Here is a 20,939-nt window from a genome sequence, read left to right as displayed (position 1 = left end):
GGCGGGCCTGTGCCCGGGCCTCCGGTTTCCGTAACCAGGTTACATTGTGCCTTTTTAAATTTTCTTTTCAAGCTAAGTTCGAGTAAACACCCTAAATTCTCCAGCAGCCTGAAAAAAATGCGGTTCCGTTCAGGTGGGGCTGATACCACGTGTGGTTTTAACCGACAGTTAACGTCACTGAAGTGACGTTGCAGGTTTCGGGTGACTTCAGACGCTAAACATGCAGAGAAGCGATGGGCTTCATGCTGGTTCTTGCGGCTTGGGTGGGTATTAAAAATGCAATGGAGGGGAAATGCCAGCGCTGCAGTCGGCTGCATGTCATTGTCCTTTTTTTTTTTTTTTTTTTTTTTTTTTTTTAAATTTATAGAAACTGTCCCAAGAAACTTCCAGGAACTCTTCTCCACGTTAAGTGTATACAGAGGCCCTGGCAGAGCCACAACTCGGGCGTGATGGAGCCTGGTACTGAGTGTAAATTGGCACAGAAAGGAATTAAATGCATTTGACATTAGGCTTCTTGTTTTACTCTGCCTTTCATCGTGTGTCAGAGTGTTTTCATGGCACTATACATAAAGGCTGGCTTTGAAATCCAAAGAAATAAAATTTTCATAATTAAGAAAGTGTTGAGACAAAACTTAGGCACTGTCACTTGGCTTTTTAAACAGGGATACAAATATTGGATAGGATTGCCAGGATTATTTCAGCACTAAAGAGTACCTCATTAAAGTTTCCAACACCAGTCCATGAGAATATATGGCACCTCAAACGCCACCTCATAGTGGAATTTGACATCTCACTTTACGATAAGAATTAATCATCTTTTTCCAGAAAGAGTCTTCTGGTTCACAATTCAGACGTAGTGAGTGTCATCTTCAAATAACATCTACTAAATGTTTTGACCTGTAAGTGATTCTTGTAGTTAGTATTAATGAATTTTCTAAATCTGTATTTTTTTGCAAAGTTTGTGTTTTTGAAAAAATGCCTGAGAAGACAGCTGTCTTCTCATTTTTCCTCCTCCCCTTCTTCTAATGGCACTGCAAAAATAGGAGAAAAGGAAAAAAAATTTTTTTTTCTATTGTGGAAAATTGCTTAACATTTTTACTTCAAGACCTCCCAAGAACTTGAATTTTTTTTTTTTAATTTTTGAAAATGCCTGTGAGTTTTTAAAGTATTTAATCTCTTGACCACACATAGTTTCAGTTTGTAAAGACTTTAAAAACAGGATGGTAGTATGTATTTTCAGCTCCAGAGGTTTGAGAGACTGGATCATGTCAGACTTTTACTGTCGATTTACAGTATAGAGTAAGTGTTCATTTAACTGCTTATAGATGTAAGCGCTTGCAAGGATGGAGGCAGCTGCCCCAAGATTCTGCATACACCTTTGAAAGCGAGGGTTTTGCCCGCAGTTAATAGTTTTACTGAAGGTATTACATGGCTCACCTGAGTAAAAAAGTTCTTGCCTAAGTCTTGGTTTATCTAAAATGACTAGCTGCCAGTCATAGGAAAGGAACATCGAAAAGCCTTGTTCTCACAAACTTCTCTGGGGTTTAATATGTGCATAAGGTTTTATCTAGAATCAAAACATTCTCTGCCATAAAGACACAGTGAATGACAGCAACAACCAAGGGAGGGGAAACAGGAAAGCTGAGTCACAAAATGACAACCCTGTGCAAAGAACTGGAGGATGCTTTGGACTACATGTACTTAATTCTAATTGCTTGTGATCCAAGAAGGTAGTAAGGCATGGTGGAAGGATACATGGAAGTCTGTTAGATACATGAGTGATGGGTGGTTGTGTAAAATGTTATGAAAAATAGAGATGAGCATAATTATGGGAAGGAACTGGAAAAATAAATAAGTAGTGGCATACCAAGAAGGAGCGATCAGAGTGAGAAGGCAGAGGACAGAAAAAATTATAGCTAATAGATTAAATTACACAACAGACCTGGCCATCTGTGAGTAGAAGAATCCGTCCTCCAACAAGTGTGTTGGAGTAGTGGCTTGTGTGAGGAACGCAACTCCCTGAGGTCTTAGCTGCTACTGCTGCAGCAGAGATCCAGGGGAGACGTTTCCTGCTATAGTCCAACTCCGCGCAAGATGGCAGTACTGCGCTGGCAGCCACTGACAGGTATTTCTTTAATTAGGCGTCATCGGAGAAAATGGTGATTGATAGATCTCTCACTGGTAAATTTGAAAGAACAGAATTTTCCTTCAAAACAGGTTACCAAAGATATCGTCAGCCCGCAGCCACTGAGACCCTTGGAGCCAAGCAAACCATTCTGGTCTGTCCAAATTTCTGCTGGTTTTGAGCAGAATTGTCCGAATTTGTTCAGTTCTTGAGACTGCATTAGACCTCTGTATTGCAGCTCTGGTAGACCTCCGTATTGCAGCAGTTTCTGTGGAGGGGTTAACATGATGGGGCAGCAGATTTCAGTAATGTAAGAATAGAGAACGCGTGGGAAACTGTGGCTGATTGCTAGGGAAATGGGGCTAGTTTCTGAAGAAAGAATTAAGGATTAAAGAAGTAGCAGGGAGAATGGGGGTTAGTTTCGCATAGGGCATAAAGAGCCACTGTGGTTTATACATGTGGAGGGGAGGCAGGTTTGAGCTACACCGGACTGTATACACTGGGGAGAAGCCCATCTGCAACAGGGGCTGCAGCTGTTGCCTCTCCTCGCTGGTCCCTGCTTGCTGCTCCAGACACCATCCAAACAGTGTGATTTCACTGCTACTGTGAATATGCATGGCACCACACTGGGGGACATTGCCTGTGCTGTTCTAGTTCCCACACCCCCAGCCGTATTGCTGCTCTTTATTTGAGTGGCTGTCACAGGAAATCAGAAACACCTCTGAAGAGCCACAGTCAAATCCAGGATCTCTGTCCTGCTTGGCTGATTGATACCTGTCTTATCCCTCCATCAGCAACTTGCCACCACTGTGTTTCAAATGCATAATGAAGAACAAGAGCTGCCAAGTCTACTTTGGTACAGCACCTTACTCATGATGTGCTGGCACATCATCAGCTGGGAAGCGTTGCCCTGTGGAGTACAGGAGTATAAACCTAGGCTTAGGTACAGGCTCCTGGCTCTCCAGCTCTCCAGGCTGTGGCCTGTTGACCAGCAGTCTGTCAGGTCATGATACGGAGTCCACAGAAGAAAAATCAGACAACGTCACATATTGCATGGTGCTGTTGGACGGCTGGCATTTCAGAAGGCAGGCAGTGTTCCATTGGTATAGAAAGCTGTAGGCATTGCTGCTGTTGCAGAAGACCCACGCACAGTCATAAAGACATTTTATGGTAATGCAAAACTGGCAGCCGTTAGCCAGGCAGTCATATCTCCTTCATTCTTGTCATCTTTTTTAAAAAACTGAAATGATAAGATGTATTTTCTCCACAAATAGTTGGTCCAAAAGTAATTAAATCTTAGGAAATTTTGCTTGTGTATTTAACCAAAAAAATTAAGTAAAAATGACTAATGGAATTAGTAAATTAATTGGAATTAGTAAATTCCATTACAAGAATTAAGTAAAATGGACTAATGGAACTGACTATAACTTGTGCCAGTGCAGAGTTTATTGGGCAAGTTAAATGTGATTTTTACATGACAAGAAAGAAAAGGGAACATAGAAGAACAACCACAGGAAATGTTTGAAAGAAAGCAGGCATTCTTTCTCTTACCTTTATATGTAGTGCACTTGGATGAATCAGTTTGAATTTTACTATAGTGATTTGGCTGTAAAACAATTCATTATCCACATTAAGAAGGAAGCAAATTATGCTACAGATAGCCTGTGGAATTAATATTTGGAAAGGAGGTTGCATCTGTACCAGTCTGCCTGATTGGTTCCATTGAACTGGAAAGATTATCTACAAAACTAAATTCTAAAATCTATCAGTATTTTCTAAAATGGAACAGCAAATGCTTATTTAATATCTTATAACTTTAAAGCTTCTGGGTCAAAATAGTTAAATAGTTTGAAAGAGTTAAAAATCAATGCCCTAAGTTCATAGTCTTTAGCAAACCAATTTTCCTGTTTTACCGTAGCGGATTTATCCAAGTACACTGGAAGTGGACTGACTGTAAACGTGAATGACTAAGACTTTTTTAACCCTATGATAATGAATTCTTTAACTTGTTTTTGGGAATGAGTGTTCAGCAAAACATCCAGATTTCGACTATCTTGTGTTAATGACAAAAAATTATAACATCCTTGAAGATTTTTGGGGTTTGTTTTCCTCCCACTAGTCAACTTTTGAAAAAAGGAAGTGCGTGAATGTGTATAGATAGCTGAACTTTGAAAATCCAAGCACGTACACTGAGTGAATATAAACCTTTAGCTTTGACACAGCGTTTTTTGTTTGCAATAAGGCAAGTCCCAATGTTATCCAATCCTCTTAGTTAACTAAAGCATTTATTGGCTTAGTAAAGTTGCTCCTAAACTAGAAGCTTCCTCTTTGTTCTCAGAATGTCTTTGTAGTCTTTGGTTGTTGTTACTAGAAAGAGACTTCTCAGACTGGTTGCTGGCTGTTTTGTCTGGTTTTGTGACTGTTTTGTAGCCTTATTTTTATGTACACTACCTAGCTCTGTAAGTAAATTTGTCATTTACAAATGTCATGTTGATTACTGAACAATTTAAAGTTTATTAAAATAGGAGCTGAATTAGTTGTACTAGTTACCTTGATGTCTGGCACCGGTTCCCATGACAGGTGTGCCTCTTTTCTGAACTGCAAGGACAAAACTGGATGGGTAATTTTGATTCTGACTCATCAAATTCCCGATGTTTTAAAATCAAAATCCAACTTCCAGTGTTAATTTAAGTCGTGAAATCTGCAACTGGAGAGGAACCCACTGGGTAACAACATGTGTAATAGATTTTTTTCACCCTGTGACTTCAAAGTGAAGAAGTTACTGAAGAGATATGCTGCTGCTTCATAATTCCCAGGGATAATGATTGCTCAGCTCATATTTGCTCATTTTGGTTTTCCATTTGGAAAAGGATTCTTGCATTACAAGTGCTGTAAATGCTAACCAGGTGATACCTGCTCCCATGATCTGATTCTCTTTCTTTCTAGCGGGATTTGATTTAGTGCTTACTAGAAAGCATTTTCTTCGCTATAATAAACTGAAGAATAGAGAAGTGTTCAACATTTCATTTTCTGTTTGTACTATCCTTTTTATGTTGTCACATTTTAGTCTAACAGCCCTTCAGTATCTTGCTTGATACATTAGAGAGGTTCCCTAACACTTCTGGATTGTCATTATGGAGTTTGTAGAGGTGCTGTCCTCTCCTCTATGGTACATGCAGAGGTCACAGATGCTGTTGCTGGTATCACAGTGGATGCTGGTTACCCTCTGCAGCAGTTGCTGTGGATGTTAGAAGGATTTCCAGAGAACCAGGTGTGCTCTGAGGCATGGTCTAGTAGTAACACCTTTTAGCCCTTCTGGTGGTGAAGGCAGCTTCATAAAGCCGAGTGTTAACTTCAGTCACCAATCTTCTGCTTGACCTGCAGTCTTTAGATCCACAGAAAGATTTTCCCCTGTAACATTGCATATGAAACACCCAATGTGACCAACACACAAACTGCATGTGCTAAGTATGCTACAATACACTGTGACTGCTAAAACTAATACGTGTAGTCCCAGGGAGCTGTTGTTGCCATGTAGCCCTATGGTACTCTTATCTCCAGTCCTAGTAGCAGGCCATAAGCTTTGTACTGAGTTTGCAAGGCCTCAGGGCTGAGGTGTTTTAGGCCTGCCCTATCTAAACTTTTCTTGACCTGCCTGCAGCTTGGTGTTATCTGACTTGTCTCTGGCAGCAGTTTCACCAGGTGATCAGTTTCCTGTGGCTAATTTGCCTTATTTTTTACCTTTGCAGGGTACCCCCATGATTTTATGGCTAACATAATTATGTGGTGTAGATAAATGCAAGCTTGGTATGATAGCAAAAAATTGCTTATTTTATATATATGCTCTGTTTCCCCTTTGGCCATAAACAATACTCTTAAGTCCTCTGACAGGGTCCCAGCTCCTCCTGTGATCTTGCTTTAAGAGACACCCACGCCCTGCCTCCCTGGCCACTGCATGTCCACATGTCCTCACTGGCTCATCTGGCCAGATCTTTGTTAGCGCTCACACACCCTCTTGCTCCAGGTGTTACACCCATGGCCTTTGATCCCCTGTCCCATCACAGGAGCTGGCAATTTGGTGTCACTCTGGTCTCCCCAGCTGCCAGCACCCAGACGCAGGGCTCGTCTGGCCCATGGTCCCAGTCCAGCTGCTGCCACCACAGACACAGGGGCCCTACAGCCAAGGTCTCGCTCCAGTTGCTGGCACTGAAGTCTGCTCACTGCAGTCTCTAGTTGCTGCATCATGGTGTGACTCCAGTTGTTGGCACTCAGACCCCCATATACACATGCCCACCCCTGAATAAAAAGTCCCTCATCCATGAAAAGACTCAGAAAGCCATTTCACGAGAGGACAGACTGCAATAACCAGGTGCAGGGCGTGGCCAGACAAGTGCATTGACTAGCACCTATTTATATACAACTGGTCCTTTTTATCCACTTACTCCTCTATTGTCTCACAGTTGTTCCTCCCAAAATCACTTAGATCTGTCCCTTTGGTTCCCACTTTGGAACCTTTGGTTCCTCCCGTATGCATCTCATAATAAGCCCTGTTCAATGCCAAAATGCTTTTCCCCGGCATCCCATAATGTGTCTCACACCACCAGGCAGCAGCTCCCACAGTCTGAAAGATGCTGTGGTGTTGGTTCATCCTGGTGGGCTTCAGACCTGAGGCTGAGGCTCTTCTGGGAGGGGCCCAGGCAGGGAGTCCCTTCCTCTGAGTCTTTTATTTGGGTTGCCACCTGGCTTGGGGCCTCTGTGCTCCTCTGTGCCTGTGGAGATGGGTCTCTGACGGGCTGATATCTCCTGTGATGGCCCTGGGAGCAGGAGGGACAGGGTGTAACTTGGGCTTCTCCAGCTGCCATTGCACCTCTGTAGGGATGCAGAGCAGCTTTTATCATATAACCTAAAGTTCCACATCTTCCTTTCTGAGGAACTCACGTTACACGATTTTGGAAGGTTCGGACCCAAGTCAGTGAAGGAAACCAATCTTTGTCAAGCCTCCACAGCAATGTGCTGTATCAACAGAAAACCTGATGGCTTCCAGGTAGAGATCCTGGTGGCTTCTCAACCACCTGCTGACTTATGGCCCATAAAAACATTAACTATGTATTGCAGGTGGCAGTACCTGATACTTAGAGCACAGAGAGTATAAGGGTTTGGGTGTCCTTCTCCTCCTTCTGTACACATCTCTGCCCCGTGCATGCTGCCATGTGTTACAGTTTTGGATTTGCTTTCTATTCCACCCTGTAAATTTACTCGCTAGTAAACTGTTCTCACGATGGCTCCTTGGTTCTTTAGTAGTTTAAAGTTCTGAGTAATATTCTTGTTTTGGGGTTGCTTTCTTTTCGGAAAGTTACAGCAGAAATCTTGTTGGGGTTATGTTTCATAATAGAAGAAACATTATCACAGCAAAGAAACTGTATACCATGCTGTATTATCAGATTGTACATTCAGGTTATTGAATTGGAGTTTTATCTCTCAGCAGGATATCTAAGTGGCAGGGAACAGAGCTATTTAAGTAAAACTGGGTTGCTTCTTTGTCTCTGGAGAAGCAGCACACAGGTCCTGGACTTTACCGGCATCCGGGATGCTATGTAACCAGCTGGATTTCCAGTCCTTCGGCACCGGTCTTCCTCCACCTAAGCGGATTTCATCGTGCAAGCATCGTGGGGATCGAAGGATATGATTTCACCGTTCGGGAAGCGAAGGGTATGATTTCACCACGAAACCGTTAAAAAAAGGTGGGGAGAAGAACGAGCAGCCGTGCTGCCTGAGCGCACCGCCGCTCCCGCCGGGCGCCCCTTTCCCCCCGCGCGGGAGGGCGGCGGCGGTGCTCGCTTTCGGTTTCGTTTCCCGAGAACCCGTGGCCGTCGGGAGCCGGACGGGACCTCCCTGGCGGGACCTCCCTGGCTGGCCCGCCCGCCCGCGGCGCGGGGGAGCGCGGGGCCGCGCGGCTTTTCGGGCCGGCTCTTTCTGGGCTGACTTTCCGCGGAGCGCCGCGGCCGGGAGGGCTTGCCGGGCCTTCCCCTGCCGCCGAACCCGCCGCGGGGGCGGGCGGGGAAGGCCCGGGGTCTAACGCAGCGAGGTCGACCGGGGCGGGCTGAGGTGGAGCCGCCGCCGCGCCGCAGAGCCCCAGCGGCCGCCGGCGGGCACAGCCGCCGGGGCAGGCGGCCCGCGGCGCCTGAGGGCCCGCCAGGCAGCGGGGAGCCGGGCTGCGGGTCGGCCGGGGGGGTCCCCAGCCCGCCTCCGATGCGCTGTCTGCCGGGGCCGGTGTTTCCCCGCCCACGGCTCCTCCTGCGCGGGGCGGGGAGGCGGCAGGTCCTGGTCCCGGTGCCCGGCCGGGTCTGCCGGAGCGCGTCCTGCCGCGCTGCGCCGGGGCACGGGCAGCCGCCGGAACCCCTCCCCGGTTCTTTCCCCCGAGGGCGGCTCCGGTCACAGGTTTTGCTGAGGAGCGCCCAGTGGCAGGTAAGACAGATGTTTGGAGAATCTGTTACAGAACAGACGTAGAACAAGCAAATAAAAAAAGTTCAACCGCAGCATGTATGTGTGTGTGTGTATGTATGTATGTAAGTGTGTGTATGCGTCTATAAAAACGAAGCACCACCACCACTACGCAAAACCAGAAAAGACTTGTCCTGGACTTTCATTTGCTACTAAATACTTACAGGGAAAAAGCAACCCTGTGACCCCAAGGCAAGCGATGAGAAAGAGGAAACTAAACTCCTGACATTGAAAGCTAGCTACATCAATGGCTTCTGTGGTCTCACAGTATTTTAGAAATTTGTTTCAGTTTCTTTTTTTTTTTTTTTTGTTTTCCCTGAGAAAATATTATTAAGCCTGTTTTTAAGCTCAGAAGAAGTCAGTGGAAATTAACCTTCATCAATCTCACCTATTGCAGAAATCCACCCCCTCAACCTTCTAAGGTAGTTTCAGGTTATTAGAACCGAAATGTTACATTCAGCTGTTGTGTACACCACTGTCTCCACGTTCCTCCCACATATCAAGTAAAAAGGTTAACTCTTACCAGTTTTGTGTATTATGTGTTTTTGCTTCCATGACAGATAGTGTGAGTAGGCTGTCAAGTGGAAAGAAGAAAATACTTCTGAAAAATTTTATGTGGTCATTTCACAGTATTTTAACTCTTCTGAGAATCTCAACGCTTTTTTGAGATATGCAAAGACAACATAAGTGGGTGAACCTACACTGAAACATATATTTAAAGTTGTATTTTCTGCTGTTGACCAGGTTATCCCACTATGATCTGTAAGTTAATATGAGTGCTCCTTTGGCTTCTAATACTTGGTTTTTGTTTTTTGTTTTTTTTTTTTTTCTGTGAACAGCTTCTAGAATCAAGAAAAAGACAGTGCTCTCTGTCTTTTGCTAAGCTGATGTATAGGCTTAACAACTCTTCTTGCACTACACAGTAGTAAGGTGTTGTGCTTGAATCTTGGGAAAAGAATATGGGTTCTTACCAGAGAACTTTAATGTAGCTTTTCTCATTATTCCTACTTATGACTTGTGCGGACATGAGTAAGTTGTGTAGAAATTTCCAGTCATTGTTAGCAGCTGTTTGGCATAGCTTCAGATCAACACTGTAGGGACCCTTAGTTTGTGTAGATGGGTGACTTCTTGCTACTGGTGTTCCAGTGACTGTTGCTCACATATAGCTTTGATCAGGTGACTTGTTTCATTAAATGTCTGTGGCATTTTATGTACTAACTTTTCCAACATTTCTGTCTCTGGTTACAGTGAACCAGTGTTAGCAATAGAGAATTTTCCCTAGTGGGGAATTTTCCAATAATGGGGAAGTTTCCTAAAGAAGTAGGTGGAGTTACATCAACATTTAAGTTCTGTCACAAGAAGTCTTTGGGCAAATAGTTCTGTTTTTCCTGTCTTCTTCATTTGATTGTGAGGGAAACAGTCAGCAGCAATACAGAAGAGCATTTTGCACAGTGAATATCTTTTTGCTTTTATAAAACTGTGTTTGTCACAGATGTCAGAAGCTGACAGGAGGTGAGAAGGGACATTGTGGTAGGATATATTAGAAACATAGTGAGAAGATTGCAGCTTTGGTAAAGATCTTTGATTGGCATCTAGGTCTCGAGCAGCTTCAACTGATCCAGCCAGGGAATCCTTCTGCTCAGGGTGAAACAGGAGGACGGTCTGTAATGGTTATTGCAGGAGGATTTTTTCATGTGCATCTGGATTTGACTTGGACCTACTTTTTTTTCTCTCTGAAAGTGAAAAATTGAATACAGCAGCAGACTATCTCGGTCTTGAGGAATTTTGTAAGTAATAGTCATACTTCTTTTGTGTGTAGTAAGGCTTGTTTTCCTCTACAGTGGGAGAAAGCATGCAAATTGAAGTTCAGCAGTTGCAGGCTACAAGCATGGGTCTTAGAAGTGTAAAAGTTTATGTGTTGTCATCCAGGAGTGCACCAGAGAAGGGAAGACAAAACATCTTGCCAAAAATGGTGAGAGTTGCAGTCCAGGAGAACATCATCAGTTAGGAAGCCTGATGGGAAGGAAATTGCCTAATTTCTTGCACAAATGCTGAAACTACCACTAGAAAACAGTTGAAGGCAATCTTTCCTTATTTTTGTGGCTGTTTGCATATACAAAATGAGGTCTTTGTTTAGATAAAATTCTATAGTTCTCTGTACTCATGAAAGACTTCCATTACAGTGAGTTTGAATTTTTCTTGACAGTAATTTGAAAAATGATAGCAGTGCTTGATACTGGTGTTGCTCTGATTTAAAATACACACTTGGCAAGTGCAGTGGGTGTGTGAAGATTAAGTGTATGAATTGACATTAGTCAGTGTTTTATAATGTTAGAGTGTTGTGTAGGAGTATAAAAGCTATGTCAGTAAAGAGGGGAAAAAGTTCTGAGAGAAAATTGAAATAATTTACGTGTTCAGAGGTAAAGCAGCAGAATTTAAAGAAAATAGATTTTGTTCATAGACTGTTTGCTTTTGTCACTGTTTTACAGAGGCACTATTGTGTAAATACTGGTTAAGTGATTAACTACTGCATGAATTCTGTTCATGATACATGTAACTTCATCAGCCCTGTGATAAGTACTGGGAGACCAGGTGTTACAAAACAGGGTATATTCAGGGAATGTTAAAGGAAGGCGAACAGGTGGAGAAGAACTAAGTTCTATTTCTTTCACTGAACGCGTATAGAAAACTCCTCCATTTCCCTCCTAGCAGGAGCAACACTCCCTGCTGCAGTTTAGAGCAAGAATTGGGTATTTGTATTTTATTTATTAATTGACTGGTAGTGATAAAGCATATATTTTGTCATAACCAAGGATAAATGTTTAAAGCAAATGAAATTAGATGTCCTTTCTGGACCCATGCAGGAAGCTTTCTGCCTGATCATCTACTGTAGTTAAAGGTGCAATTTTGTCCTGTTTTCAACTAGAGTGGAATTCAGTGCCTTCTGTCCAGTTCTTTGTGTGGAGTGGCTACGAAGTGTATTTTACAGTGAAAGTTAGAAGATCAGCAGGTATTTATATTTGTGTATTATTTTATCATTTTAGGTTCTGTCTACATCATGGAAAAGCCCTTGCTTTTGTATACATTTTTGTTCTACTGGCATTTCCTAAACGGTAAGAAGCTGAGTCATAAGAAGTAGCAGAACTGCTTGTTTCCTTTCCATGTATAAGCACAGAAATGTTAAATCTTCAGTTTTCCTTCAGGTGCTAGCATTTGGGTTTTTTCCTTCAATGTTTTAAATAAAAAGATCTTAGCATGCTTTTACATTAAACTAGATATATGTGCTTTGAAACAGTGCCAGGTTCAAATCCCTGTCAGTGTTTCAGCATAGACACCATTTCAGACAATGTACCATTTTCATTACACAAAAAGTTTTATTGAGACTGTCAGACCTGGGAATTGTCATGTGTTCCATGTAAAAATGGTTGACATTTATATAAACAGAACATTTCCATCTGAGGCACTAACAAGTACCCATTACTGTGGCAGTGTTCTGAAGGCAACAGCTGTGGGGCTGTGCACACACATTTGCCTGTTTTTAGTACAGCATCACACTGCGTGTGTGCACAAAGCAAGTGCATGCAAAAATATTTAGCTTTTCTGAACAGGGCAGATACTTTTGGTCCTCAAGACGGCCTATGTATGTGGTAAGACATGACTTCGAAGGTTAGGCTTACAATTGGAAAATTAAGTTTTCTTCCAAATTTTGTTTTTTCAGCTTTATTCACAGTTGAAGCTCCCCGGTTGCTCTACACTGTGGAACATGGCCACAATGTGACCATGGAATGCACGTTTCCAGTGAACGGGAAGTTAAGGTTTAGAGATTTAAGTGTCAGCTGGGAAAAGAAAGATGAGTTGAAGAAGCAGGTTTATGTACTTCTCAAAGGCGAGGAAGACTTCAAAAGTCAACACAGTGACTTTAGGGGAAGAATAAAATTGTTGAAAGAGAACCTGAACTTGGGACAGTCTCTCCTTCAGATCACTGATGTGAAGCTCAGAGATGCAGGAGTTTACCGCTGTCTTATTGGCTATGGGGGAGCCGACTACAAGACAATCAATCTGCAAGTTAAGGGTGAGTGCACTACTGCAGGAGGTCCAGTGCTATCTGATACTGTTAAGAGATTTCAGAGGAGTACCTGAAGTAACACACGTCTGGGTTAGCATTTAAAGAAACCTCCCTCTCCAGAGGCGGCAGCCACCTCATAGCGCTTGCGCAGCTGTGTAACTTTGTGTTTCTGTGTAGGTTGAATCCATGTTTTGTCCTTTATTTCCCATAATGACATATGAGGAATGGTGTTGTGAAACCATTTAGACAGGACAAAGACCAGAAAAGCAATGCAATTTTCTTTCTAAACAGCCTCAAAATTGTAATAAAACCTGTACCTCAACTTACTATGGAGAGACACAGTAGTGATATTTACTTTTCCTATCAAGAGTACTATTTACAAAATTCAAGCTAGTGTACTGAAACTTGTCCCAGGGGCTGGGGATAAAGAGAAGGCATCTTGCTGGTATATGCTGTTCTTCTAGCTTCCTACTAGTAATACTCTGCTTCCACTTGTTTAGCACCTTATAGAACTGTAACTCAAAGAGTGGTGAGCGCAGGAGACAACGCATGGAAGTTAACATGTCAGTCAGAAGGATACCCACAAGCTGAAGTGATATGGCAAAACAGACAATATGAAGATTTGACTGATAAGGCAAACACAAGTTATGAAACTGGAAGTGACCAGCTGTATCGTGTGACAAGTACCCTTACAATCAAAAGTAGAATTGATGAGACTTTTTACTGTATATTCTGGAATAAAGAGCTGCAAGAAAATACATCTGCCAGTTTACACATAGCAGGTAATGTTTCTAAGTTTTATTTATGGTAATACACTTCAAGATAGTATGTTATTTTCTCCCGGTTGAACCAGGCATGGTTTGTTTCTCTTTCCTATTTAATTTTGAAAAGGCTAAAAAGAAATACCTGTGTTGTTAAGTTTTGCTGTTAGTGTACATAATCACATGTTCATCATGCATGTGTGGATGGAATTCAGGGATAAGAATTTTGCGTGACCTACAGTTATGTGAAAATTGAGTCTGAGTGTTAAAAAAAGTTCCATTATTTGAAAAGCATATAGCTCAGAGCCTAGAAATGAAACCCTCCCATATAAATTAAACACACGTTCCAAGAATGTTCTATTTTGCTGATGATAACTGTCAAATAGATTTGAACAATTTGGGGTTTTCCTGCCACTATAGCCTTCGCTTTGAGCATATTTAAATTTAACAAATTGTACATGGATACATTTTTTTCTCATAAAGTCTGAATTGAAGGAAGATGCCTGAATGGAAAAGACCGATAGAATTTCTCATTACACCTTTTAACTGGGCACCACCCCTGCTGCTTTTGCTTTTGGTTACTCTTTTTATTTCTGAATTGTACCCTGATATGTTTGCACAAGCCTTCAACCAGACTGGACACCTGATCCAACTCGAAAATAGTATTTCTGTTTATCAGACTGTTACTTGGTCAGGTCATTTCCCTGGTCCTGTTCACCGTGCAGTTTTAAAAATGTCTGTGCTGGCACACTTTTTGGGACTGACGAGGAGTGGAAACAGGCAGCTGAGAGTCAGAAAAACCAGGTCATCCTTTGAACGAGTAGTGAGTGGGCAAGTTTGGTTTTAAGGAGAAATGCCTCTGGGATTCAAGGAGGCCGCTTAGCGTTTGCATTCAGAGATTTACCAGATGAAAGGGACTCTCTGTTCTGTTTCTCAATCAACTCTTTGCTGTAGTCCTGTAGCACAGGAAACTGCGCTAGAAGTAACACTTTGTGCCTTGGTGACAAGCAGGGTTTGTGACAGGAAGCAAAGGCACTGTCACATGGAATGCAGGAAGCAAAGATAAATATGGATATGTTCTCTCTTTTTTTTTCATTATTGGGATGAGATATGGTGAAGTGCACCGTCAGCACCTGACCTTGGACACAATCTAGAATGTTGTTATCATGTCCGAACTGCTCATAGCAAAAATAATACTGTGAAACTGAAAGGAAAAGGGAGAAGCTTACACAATTAGGTAATGTCTTTCCCCCACTTGTTTTTCTTGAAGATTCAGCTGGTGGTGTTCTGTGGACTGAGAGCAGACGCTTTGTTGGAGCAATTCTCATTCTGACTGCTTTCTTTGGATCAGTGCTTCTATTTATGCTCTGCATAAGAAAAGGTATTAAAATTATTTATTTTATCTCTATTATTGTCAGTCTGTTCTGTTAATTCATCCTCGCTGATGTGGAATGAAATAATAAAAGTCTGCCTTAGATCTTTCATCCTGAAACCACTGAATTTTTTACCACATTGTTTATTTCTTTTCCTTTGTCTGACTTAGTTAAATACTAGCAAGTTAGCAGAGTGGAACAGGTTGTCAGCCCTTCACAAACCACTTACCAAGGCATGTCTATTAATTTTTCTTCTACGTAATGATGCAGAGCAGTAAGATTAGTGTATAGTCTATTCAAACATCAAAGCACAGCTTATGCACCTACTGGAAATGAAAGTGTCCCACTCTCTGTCCTCCTCCCTTTTGACTGGGACCAGAATGCTAGGAGCAGATAGGACACTGGAGGTTTTTTCATTTTTAAATTTTTTTTCCTGCATTCTCTGGAAAATTTTACTGGACTCTGAGCGCATGGGTTTTTTAAGTGATGTAATTGTTATAAATTCTATGTATATCTTTATCTTGGTTCAAACACCATAAAAATGGTGGACTACATATGAAGTGGTATGTCCAAGGTTTTGAGTCTGAAAGATTGATTTTTTTTTTTCACAAGAGACTATGTTCCCACTGTGGCTTCATACCACTTGATTCATTTCCTTGTTAAGTTTTGAGCTTTTTCAGTTCACTTTGCTGTCTTGAATTGGACATTTTCAGCATCACAGGGTGCTGAAGAGCTAAAGCATTGGCAGTAATTTGATTTCACTTGCTAGCTAACCAAAGAAAAAACTTGGAGAAATAATTTTTAGGGTATCTAAGAGTGAAAAGAATACCGTTTGCCCCCAAATTAAAGAAAAAAATGTTTGAAACGTGTTATATTTTTTCTTTGTTTGGTTGGTTGTATTGTTTTTTTTTTCCTTGGAGGGAAGGTAGGTGTGTTTGAGGATTTTATATTCAGGGGTATTTTATACTCTTCATTTTAACAGATACAATGAAGTCATGCAGATCTCAGAACATCCATAGGACTCATTTGAAAATGTCAAAAGGAGTGTTTTTGCTGTACATTCTGGTTTTGGCCAAAACACTTCCTCTGTACAACAGATTTGTGGATTTTTTTTAGCTGGTGTGTAGCTACTTCTTTTTTCCAAATACCATTTCTATTTTTTTTTTTTTTTGTCAAGTTGTCTGCAGAGAAAAAGCACAAGAAGCATTGAAGCTGATACTCTTAGCATTATAGTATCATACTGGCATGACTCTGTAAATTATTACCAGAACTGCTCCACAACCCTGAACAAGATAGTTGACTAAATGCTCCTCTCAAAATTCTTGAATTTTATAGGAGATGTTAATGTGTGTAGGTAGCGTGAACTGTCATAGTCAGCTGGAACTAATGAAAAGGCTAGTTGTACTGTCTTTTCAAGTGGTGTTTCAAAAGCTTCCACACTGAGAGATGAGTACTTTCTGAGGCAGTATAGCAGAACTGTTGGTTTTCCTTTCTACCAGCTCTCTTTTCCACAGTCAAAACCAGGAACAGCTCTAATTTCTGTCTGGAAATTATACAAAACCATTTGTAAGCAAACTCTACACTAAGCAGTCACATTCAAGTTCCATAAAATATATACAAGATAGAACTAAATGTGGATACTCAGTGTTTTGATCACAAACTCATCTCCTTCATCGGTGCTATGGAAACATGTCCTGGGAGGTGTTTGTAAGCTTAACAGGCTTGCAGGTGATGCAAACAGGCTGCAGAAGGCCTGTAGGTATAAGAATATACTTGTCTTAAGAGCATGATAGGAACAGGAGCAGAATATGAAAGTGGAAGAAGGGACAGCCAAATCCTTGACTTCTCAGAAGATTCCCATCTGGGGATTTCAGTGAAGGTCAGAAGTTTCCTAGGTTGCTTGAATAATATTTATTGTTTGTGTGTATACATGATAATGTATATACATGTCATGATGTATGTATGTGATTATCATGATTATGTTATATATAGCGGGGTGTGTGTGTCATAAACTACAAGTTGATTCAGAAGCTGAAAGTAGTAGCAACAGGTTTTTCTTTTAAAACCCAAGCTGTCCTAGATGACTAGACAAGTGATTCTTTCAGAACGGGACCTCTCTGCAATATGGGCTTTTTTTCCCTCGAAAACACTGAGAAGGTGGTCCCCTTCTTGTTCCCTGTTGCCCAATATGTTCAAATTCTAGGTGAAAATATACAATGGAAAACCATTTGAATAAGTGTTTTCCAGTGATGTTAGTGTATGGTATCAATGGAGTTTTGGCTTAGGAACGAGGAAAGTAAATTGGAAAGGAAACAGACTGGGGGAACTGCAGAAAATATTTTAAAGTCTTTGAAGAAATGGAGTGTTTTGAGAACCAATGATTACACTATGCTAAGTGTGCCCTTCCTACCAGTGTGTTTAAGCCCCCATTAGATCTAAATTAAGTATTCCATTTTCTTTTTGATTTTTTCTCTCTTATTTTCTTTCAGCTGGAGCGAATAAGGACAACAGAACACCTGTGGCTAATTCATCAATAGCAAGTATGTACATATGGCATAAATCTAGCCCAGTGTGATTCTTGTGGAAATAATTCCTTGAGAATTTACTTTGTAGTGATGATGACAACCAAATGCAGTTTTCCAGTCAACTTTCATTTTGCTTTCTGCTTTTCATTTATGTAATAACTATAGATTACAATTGAAGTGTGAGGTTTCATTACTATGTCAACTTCTTGAAAAGAAAACATGAAAGAAAAGCGTACTTGTTCACGAGCAGATGCAGCCCTGATATGCACAAGAAAAGGACAGAGTGGTGTGCTGTATTTTGGAAAGTCAGATAGAATGGGAGGTGCTCCCTGGAATATACACCTCAGAGTGGCAGCACATCCTGGTGTGCAGACTCTGCGCTGCAATTTGAGCCGTGTTGACATGATCCTGTGTTTTCTTCAGTATGACAACGTGCATTCGAGGGTCTTTGTCACAACATTGGGGACAGAGGGTTTGGCAGTGTTGAGAGAAAACATAGGAAGAAACTTTAACTTCCCTGACAGTTTCTTTTTCCTCCTGTTGAGCAACTGATGCTATTTGCTATGACCAAAGCTCAGTGAGAAATGGAGGAGAGTGGAGAGAGTTAATATTTACAGTGGGAGAGATTAAAATCCTTTAGCCTCCTGTCGTGATGGCTCATGGTTGGTTTTTTTTAATTTGTTGCATGGCTTTTTTTGAAGACCACTGCAAATTAAACTGCTCTATGAAAGTTAGTTCATACTGGCAGTTGGGATTTTTCCTAGAATGCTTGCCACAAATGGACACAACATTTGGTATCAGTCACTTCTCCCGATCTGCATTTAAGTCACATAGTTCCTGGATGGCCTGAGATAGCAGCTTTTAACAAAGGTTTATCACTATATGGGAAGTTTTAGCTATGCTGACTGTTATCTGTATGTATATCGTTTGTTTAAAGAGATGTCAAAAGATAAGGATACACATGACTGCAGAGATGCTTCCTTTGAAGAGCTGAAATGTAAGTATAAATGATAAAGGGAAAAATAGCAGCAAATTGTAAATTTATGACAGCATAAATCGTCTGGGGTCATCAGAGCCTTGATTCATGGCTGGTTTATTTAGTCCATGGTTTCAACAGATGGAGCGTTCAAAAGAAGTACAGCCTCCCATTCTCTGTCTTGCAAACTCACCATCATAACTCATTGTGTTCTGGGAGTTATATCAAATAATTAGTCTGTTTTTAAAAATAAGAAGAAAAGCCATGCAAAAATGGAATGTGAAGATATATTACAAGCCAAATTAGTCTTTTTTCTAGCTGACACTTTTGCTACAGTGTGCAAGCACAACTAAAGGAGTGTTGATGGCAATTGAGAGGGAGATCTTAACCCACTCAAGCAAGTCTCAAGTTTTGAGATTCTGTCTCAGCAAAGCAAGAAAATAAATGACCTAATCTCTGAAATCTCTGAAACATACTATGGTATGGAGCAGAAGGATGGTGTTATTAAGGTTTTTCTTTCACATTCTTGCTGACTTCTGAAGCACTTATATTAATTACATCTCAGATCCTTCCCTGATACACTTTACTTTAGTAAAAGTAAACAAAGGTAACCCTGCTGGTCCCGCAGGTATAGAGCTCCAAGTCAAAGAGTTAGGGCTGGGGATATGCTGCTAGGGATACCGACAGATAGAGCACCGAATGTATTTGAAAGGCTTTAAAAGAAGATTTTAAAAGAATGGAGGACCTAAGCCACAGCAATTTCACTCTATTTGCTAAAGAGCACTTCCCACTGGTGTGTTTGAAGTACTACTTCATTTTCTCCCATGATCGTCTTTTTCTATGTGACCTTTTAATTAATTTCCTGTCAGATCTTTAATTTTGCCCGTGAAGGAAATCTTTTTGGTACCTTCAAACTCTAGGAAATAGAGTCCCAAAGCCATGAGATGTTCTGTGATGTCATCATTTTTTAATTTGTTAATGTTTTTGTATGATTCTTCCTTTTACAGATATGCAAATTGAGAAGACCTAGAGAAAGCAGAGGAAGCTTTTTTCCTCTGTGACAAAGGTTTGCCAGCTCTGATGTTCTGTGCTCTATTTAGGGGGATATTAGTTCTTTTAAATTATTCTGTGATGGCAATCTTCTTCCATATTGTTGTAACTTGGGAAAAACAGCAATGAAGTGAATAGAATTATTATAGCATAAAAACTCCTTGGATTCAGGCTTCTGTATATGTGCCCAGGTATGGAGGTATTTATTTAAATGTCCAAGTTTCTGCTTTCTCAAGTTTATGCACTTTCAAAGAGACGTTTCATTAAACATATCTTTAAGGTAAAGCACTTTAGGTCTATGACCATCATGAATTTCATAGCTAGTTCTTGAACAGGCCATCTTCTGGGCTTTCTTCCCCCACCCCTGGCCCCAAGCTCTCTGTTCCCTGCAGATATTTTGTTTTCCAGCTTATGAAGATTTTTTTTCAATGCTTTGATCCTTATAAAGTATAAGGGTGCAACAAGGCAAGATGCCATACAGACAGGACATTTTCTGTCCTTACTGTAGATCTTAAAATACCAGATACTCACAGTTAAGCCTGAAATAGATACTGAAACCCTCTTCACAACTATGGTTTGGAAATTATTAGAAAATACTGAGCTTCTCGATCTCTTTCTCTGAGAAGTGTTTTGGGGATTTCATTTCCTTGTGATACAGCTGGCACTACTTGGTTACTGCTCATCACCCTTCTGATTTACCATTTGGGGATAATGCAACTCTTTGGACGTTCAGGAAGAACAGCTCTTGATTTGGACTGCCTTTTTTTCATCTCGGGAACAGAAGACAGAGACCCTTCTCACTTCTAGAACGTGAAATACATGCTCATGTGACTACTTAAGTAATGCTGAAGGAACATGCTCCTGGGTCCCATTTCTTAAGCTATTGCTTTGTTACATTTTGCTAGGTGCGTAGCTTTTTTTGGGTCATACACAGATTAAAATTATTTATTACAATGCTATTTACAATTATATTTTTTTAATAAAAAGTATTTTGTTTTTCTTGTGTTTTTTCCTGCTCTCTTTGACTTTTCAATAAGCAGTGTTAGCACTACTTGTCCTTTTTCTGGGAAAATTTGCTATCTAAGGTTCAGGTGTAGAATAGTGTCTACACCCATGTCATCCCACAAAGAAGAGACAGTGGAGAGCTGGAATCTCATTGTTTTGCAGTTCAAAATAAATGAGTTGGTTGTGCAGTCCCAAGAATGTGAATGCAGCCTTGGCCTAGGGCTTCACTAGCTGATATAAAATTGTGTTTAATACATCTCAGCAACCTGCTTTATATAGTAGGATAGGGAAATGCATTTCATAACCATAATAGCATTGGTAGACCTCAGTTAAGTAAAATAGTTACTATAAAGTGATTTCCCTAATTCATTGCAGAGCCTGCAAATACTGATTCTTACCGTTTGCTTCTTCAAGGGTGCTATGGGAACTTGAACATCCCCTCCTGTTTCTCAACATGCTTTTTGAGGCCACAGTCTGGGTGGCACTGAAGGCAATAGCCAATTTTTAGTTATTCCTGGAGTGCAAGAATGGCTTTGGAAATATTAGGGCCCTTTGTA

At 41.1% G+C, this 20,939-nt stretch overlaps 1 protein-coding gene across 2 annotated transcripts; it reads left to right on the top strand.

Annotated features, from left to right (window-relative positions):
* Positions 1-8,576: 8,576 nt before the first annotated feature.
* LOC104349610 (programmed cell death 1 ligand 1) lies at positions 8,577-20,312 on the top strand. Of its 2 annotated transcripts, XM_086479593.1 has the most exons (9): positions 8,577-8,590; positions 11,671-11,739; positions 12,345-12,698; positions 13,193-13,474; positions 14,724-14,834; positions 17,316-17,366; positions 18,289-18,348; positions 19,335-19,393; positions 20,036-20,312. In XM_086479593.1, exons 2-8 carry the CDS (start codon positions 11,685-11,687, stop codon positions 19,355-19,357), a joined length of 936 nt encoding a protein of 311 aa, XP_086335719.1. In that variant the 5' UTR covers positions 8,577-8,590; positions 11,671-11,684; the 3' UTR covers positions 19,358-19,393; positions 20,036-20,312. The 2 variants fall into 2 exon arrangements, with proteins under 2 accessions (XP_086335719.1, XP_009953503.1); XM_009955201.2 differs by having other exon boundaries at positions 19,335-20,312.
* Positions 20,313-20,939: the final 627 nt, after the last annotated feature.

Source organism: Leptosomus discolor, chromosome Z, assembly GCF_034619465.1.
Source record: "Leptosomus discolor isolate bLepDis1 chromosome Z, bLepDis1.hap2, whole genome shotgun sequence".
NCBI classification, from domain to species: Eukaryota; Metazoa; Chordata; class Aves; order Leptosomiformes; family Leptosomidae; genus Leptosomus; species Leptosomus discolor.
The sequence above is the reverse complement of the archived record's forward strand: the minus strand, read 5'-3'. Positions and strand labels throughout refer to the sequence as shown.

Excerpts from the sequence above, each read along its gene's own strand:
- LOC104349610 (XM_086479593.1), top strand. The coding sequence starts at position 11,685 with ATGGAAAAGCCCTTGCTTTTGTATACATTTTTGTTCTACTGGCATTTC. Across the intron at positions 11,740-12,344 it reads CTACTGGCATTTCCTAAACG|CTTTATTCACAGTTGAAGCT; the intron begins GTAAGAAGCTGA and ends TTGTTTTTTCAG. Across the intron at positions 13,475-14,723 it reads TGCCAGTTTACACATAGCAG|ATTCAGCTGGTGGTGTTCTG; the intron begins GTAATGTTTCTA and ends TTTTTCTTGAAG.